Here is a 5,526-nt window from a genome sequence, read left to right on the forward strand (position 1 = left end):
GCAGGCCTCTCTCAGCAAGCCTGTCCCTTTGGGGCAGCCCTTCCTGCCCACTTGTGCCTACGCAAGTGTCCCATCTCCTCTGTCCTTTTCCCTGATAAACCCACTCTTTAAATATAACCGAGTCTCTGTCTCATGGAGAAACTCGCCTGGGAACTGGCCATGGGCCAATGAAAGGGGAGCTCTGGGGAAACCTTTCCAGAGTGAACCCGAGGACCCCGCACTAACTCTAAAAACAACATCGCGTCCTGTTGTCTTCGTGAGTCGGCCTGGCCTGTAGTCTGGCCGCTGCGTGTCTGCAGGGGCAACAGGGCACCATCTTGGACACGTGGGCTGTGGTCTGGGAGAGGAGCGCTGTGTCTCAGGGCGGGAAGACCCATTTTACCTGTTTAGGACGGGGAAACACTGGGCGCGGCATTGGGTGAGGAAAGAGCCGTTTTGGGCCTCAGTAACTCGTTGCTTGCCCTGCTTGGCTAAATAAGCCCCGTAGCTGTTGTTTCTGAGCCCGGGCAGCCTGCAGCCATGCGTGTGGGTGAGGAACAGAGGCGGCGGCCGCTCAGCTACTGGGCTGTGCCTGGCCGGTGTCAGTGCCGCTGCGGCCCCTGTCACAGCCTAGACTGGAACTCCCTCCGGCGAAAGGAGGAGGAAATACTTGGGAAAACAGGTCGAGGCCATGTATAAGTACAATCAGCAAGATCAAGGTCAAACTAGGAGAACCAATAAAAGAAAATTTAAGGGAGAAAATTCAAGTTTTATGGAGATTAGAAATCTACAGAATGAGTCACTACTTGAAGTGCCAAAGGAAGCATGTTATGATTACTGGACACTTTGATAATGAAAACTGGCCTCCATTCACCTCAGCCAACAAAAAGAGAAGAAAATTAGTTTGACCTGTCTACACACTGAGGAGAGCAGCACACTCATGTCTGGAAGACCCTGTCCTGCTCTGTGGCAGAAGCAGGGGTATTTATACAAAGGAGAACAAAATAGGGGGGTGGGCAGGGCCTGCCAAGGGGAGGCGGGAGGTTAGGCTGGGGCCTGACTCTTACAAACATGTGTTGGGCTAGTGGGCCCCAAATGCCCAACTGTAGGACGGGGCCCTCAGAGTGACCTGGGCTGTGCTAGAAAGAAGCTCTCAGGCCTGTCCCCTGTGGCAGAAAGTGGGCTCCCGGCTCCCCAGGCCAGAGGGGAAGGTGAGGTGGCGCCCATGGGCCCAGGCCCAAGGAAACAGCGTTGCTGTGCTGACGGAGCTGTTGTCAGGTTAGATTATGGGATGTTCGCCCTGCTCTGTACTTACCCAAAGGACACGAGTATGCACATTCAAAAAGCGACTCATGACCACAAGTTCTATCTCAGTAAAGTTGCTTTAGAAACATATTTAAAAATGAGTTTACAGGTTGGATCATGTCTGTCCACATCAAAGGCTTGTGAGGCAGGAAACTGCCTCAGCCCACATGGAGCTGAGCATAGGGGCTCCCGCACTGACCCTCATGCGCCTCCTCTGTGGTCCTGAGCTGCGTGGGGAGATGCCAGCGTCATGGGGTTCTGTGATGCGAGAGACTCAGGCATGGTTTACTTTGTCTGTGGGAGGAGTAGACATAGTTGGTGTGTAGGAGGTGGCTGCGCAGGTTTTCCATTTTCCGCAGAGTCTCTGATACACAGAGGGGAGACGGCCCCTTGTGAGCGTGTCTGACTCACTGGCTCTTCCCCAGGGAGAGGATGAAGTGGGGTGTGGGGAAAGGTGGATGGAGTCAGGACTTGGGACAGATTTAAGAGTCACGGATTACTGTAGCAAAACCATGACCATGACTCAGGGATGTGGACAGAGACCCCCCTGTCCAGTGTAAAGAGCCGTGGGATCCTGTAGGCTCAGGAAAGCAGAGCAGCATCTCCTCAAATCTGATAAAAGAATCTGAAGACAAAGTAAACTCACTATTTTTGGTAGGAGCTGAGTAAGACCACAGCAGACCACAGAGGAAATAGGAAATGACGTGGGAGCTCCCTCCCCCACTCAGTGTACACGTGGAGAATTTGTTTACGTTTCTCTTTTTTTTTTCCTGTCTGAAAACACTGCTACTTCCTTCATTCCTCCAGGCTATTTCTCCCCAGCCCAAATCCACTCCTCCTTAGCATGGAGGGAATGTGGATCCCCCTTTCTGTGGGGGTCACTGTTATAGCATCATGTCTCCTCTCAGTCTCTGTGGGGGGTGGAGCCTGGATAACCCCACACTCACCCACATTCTCTCATACACACACAACTTTGCACATACCGTCTACCTCCTATCCACCCCCCATCCACCCCCATCCTGAAGGTTGCATGGAAATTTCAGCGTCATCACTGCTACATGACAAAGTTTGCAATGACTGTCCTGGACTCATTCTCCTCAGACCCCAGGTCGGGGTGTGATGCCCCCCACCCTCCTGCTGCTGCTCTGGGGGTCCCTGGCTGTGATGGAGACCTGGGCCGGTGAGTGTGTGGGGTCAAACTGGAAATTGTCGCTCCAGGGGGAGGAGCAAGGACCCTAATGCTGGTGCAGGGCCCCAGGGAAAGACTCATCTCCTTCCCAGGCTCTTGTACCCACCTCAGGTCATGGGTTCTCCCTGGCTCGCCCTTCTGTCTCTCCCTGTTTCCCCTGAGTGCTCTGGTCGCCCTGAGGCTGGGCTCTTCTGGCCCAAACTTACCAGCCCCCTCCAGACCAATGTCTCTGGGATCTGGGCCCCTCTGAGAGGAGGGTCAGCCCGGGTCTACCCCTGCCGGCCCCCAGGCTCACACTCCCTGAGGATTTTCTACACCGCGATGTCTCGGTCCCACCCCGGGGAGCCCCGCGTCACCTCCGTGGGCTACGTAGACGACACGCAGTTCGGGTGTTTCGACAGCGACGCTCCGGGTCAGAGCGCGGAGCCACGGGCGCTCTGGGCCCAGCAGGTGCGGCGGGAGGATCTGGACCAGGAGACGCAGAGCCAGAGGCGCACGGCGCAGACGCTCAGAGCGCTGCTGTAGGACCTGCGCGGCCGCTACAACCAGAGCCGGGATGGTGAGCGCTGTGGGCCGGGGCAGGGCGACCACCCCCATTCCCACCATAAATTAGGGGGGGCGTCCTGAGACTGAGGGTCCCATTGACCCCTAGAGGCTGGTGGACCTGCCCGGCCCCTCCCCCCGGGAAGACCCCGAGATCCTCCCGCCTGCAGTTTCATGTTCAGTTCAGGTTGATTCAGGGGGAGAGGGCACGTGACCCTGAGTGACCGTTGGGCTGACACGGGGGGTTCAGGGTCTCACACCCTCCAGAGACTGTGTGGCTGCGAGGTGGGGCCAGACGGGCGCCTCCTCCGCGGGTACGAGCAGTTCGCCTACGATGGCGCCGATTACATCGCCCTGACCCCGGACCTGCGCTCCTGGACCCCCGCGGACCCGGTGGCCCAGATCACCCAGCGCCAGTGGGAGGCGTCGGGGAGGGCGGAGCGAGTCAGGGACATTCTGCAGGGCAGGTGCCTGAGGTGGCTCCGCAGACTCCTGGAGCTGGGGAAGGAGGTGCTGCAGCGCACAGGTAAGGGGGCTCAAGGCTTCAGACTCATCTCATCCTGGGCCCCCAGGGAAATGAGATAATGGGCAGAACAGCGCCTGCTTTCTGGTCAGAGGGGAGGAGCCCCTGGGCGTCATATTCTGTACTAAAGAGACTGGCCCAGAAGATGCTGCTTTCCTGGACATTTAAGGAATCTGGTCTCTCCTGATTGGGGGAGATTGTCTCACTGGCTCCTTTTTGACCTAGCCACCATCTTAAAGAGAGAAAGAAAATCATCAATTTTTCTTTCAGGTCTTGTTTTTGGTCTAGAACAGTTTTGTACCTGACTCTGCTTTCTGTGTCACTCAGCCCCGCCCAGGTCAGGAGCAGAGTCTGTGTCCTCCTTAGAGACCTGCACCCTCCCACCCTGGGCTCTCACCCCATGATCCCAGATTCCCCAGGCAGGGCTGGGCTCTGGGTTTTGTGCTTCCTCCTCCACACCAATGTCCTCTCCATTCTGAGGATGGTCACGTGAGGCTGCTTCAGTGTCTGTGAAAGACACTGAATAAACCAAAATGTGATATTTCTGGTTTGTTCCCCTTCAGATCCCCCAAACACACACATGACCCACCACCCTGCCTCTGACCAGAACATCACCCTGAAATGCTGGGCCTTGGGCTTCTACCCTGCGGAGATCACCCTGACCTGGCAGCGAGATGGGGAGAACCTGACCCAGGACATGGAGCTGGCGGACACCAGGCCTGGGGGAGATGGAACCTTCCAGAAATGGGTGGCTATGGTGGTGCCTTCTGGAGAGGAGCAGAGTTACACGTGCCATGTGCATCATGAGGGGCTGCCAGAGCCCCGAGTCCTGAGGTGGGGTGAGCATGGGGACATGGGCACAGAAGATTTTCTCAGGAGGATCAGGGCCCTTCTGAAGACCTTCAGCAGGTCAGGAAGAGGCCTGGGGCTCAGGGTCTCCCCTCCTCTCCCCTTCCAGAGCCCCCTCCTCAGCAATCCACCCCCACCGGGGGCCTCATTGCTGGCCTGGTTCTCCTTGGAGCTGGGCTCACTGGGGCTATGGTGGCTGCAGCTGGGATGTGGAGGAAGAAGCGCTCAGGTAGGGAGGGAGTGGGGGATCCTGTCCACTGGGGGCTTTCATGTCTCAGGTTGATGAGCAGTACTAACCACACATGTGTGGCATCCAGAGGGAATTTGGTCTAGTCCCTTTCATCTCCTTTCTTCATTTTTCCAGTCCTGACTTGGATCACAGTTCTGGAAAGATTCCTTCTAACTTGGTCTCATGTGACATCTCTTCCCACAGGTGGGAAAGGAGGAAACTATACTAAGGCTGCAGGTGAGTGTGGGTCAGGGGTTTGGTCCCTGAGCCCCTGGGACAGTATAGATGGAGCCCCTGGGGGAGTCACCCCATCAGCCCCTCCTGTGGTCTCCTCTCTCGTAGCTCTGACCAGGTCTGTGTTTTTCTCCCCCAGGTAGCAACAGTGTCCAGGGCTCTGATGAGTCTCTCAACCCCTGAAGTGTCTTTCAAAATAAAGCAGATTTAATAAAATTATTCCTATTGTTTTTAGATTCCATTTAATGTTGCTGCTGCTTTTGTGTTTGACACTCCCCAGAGTGGTGTCCGCGGGGTCAGGCACAGAGTCTGTCCGGCAGCCTGATCTGTGAGCAGGGCTGAGGCCCAGAATCAGCCCAGGCTGGTCCCCCAGGCAGCACAGGCCTTGCTCTGCCTCCTCTTGGCTCCCTGAACGTCCGTGTCCCAGTCCTGGGGAACTGGGAATGTTCTGGTCAGGAATTGGGGTCTCCCCTAACAAACCCTCCTTCCGACCCATTTTCCCCCAACCTGTGAGTGCCCTGTGAGTTACAGCAGCCTTGCCAGGACAGGAAGGGCCTAAATGGACAGTTTCCTGCATCCACCAGGTGACACAGAGACTCTCCCAGAGCCCCTGTCAACCAGAACCTCCCCCTCCGCACTCCCCATGCTGACCTCTCCCCCCACCCCTTCCTTCCA

The 5,526-nt window shown here is 56.6% G+C and overlaps 1 protein-coding gene across 1 annotated transcript; it reads left to right on the plus strand.

Annotated features, from left to right (window-relative positions):
- The first annotated feature begins 2,403 nt into the window (after window positions 1-2,403).
- On the plus strand, window positions 2,404-5,057 carry LOC101625981 (class I histocompatibility antigen, Gogo-OKO alpha chain-like). The gene is given in 7 exon segments (XM_012734727.1): window positions 2,404-2,464; window positions 2,763-3,032; window positions 3,267-3,542; window positions 4,103-4,378; window positions 4,498-4,617; window positions 4,822-4,854; window positions 4,991-5,057. Coding segments are annotated over 7 exon segments (1,080 nt in total). The 3' UTR covers window positions 5,035-5,057.
- Window positions 5,058-5,526: the final 469 nt, after the last annotated feature.

The sequence above is a fragment of the Condylura cristata genome, unplaced genomic scaffold, assembly GCF_000260355.1.
Source record: "Condylura cristata isolate star-nosed mole 26May11 unplaced genomic scaffold, ConCri1.0 scaffold00067, whole genome shotgun sequence".
NCBI lineage: Eukaryota > Metazoa > Chordata > Mammalia > Eulipotyphla > Talpidae > Condylura > Condylura cristata.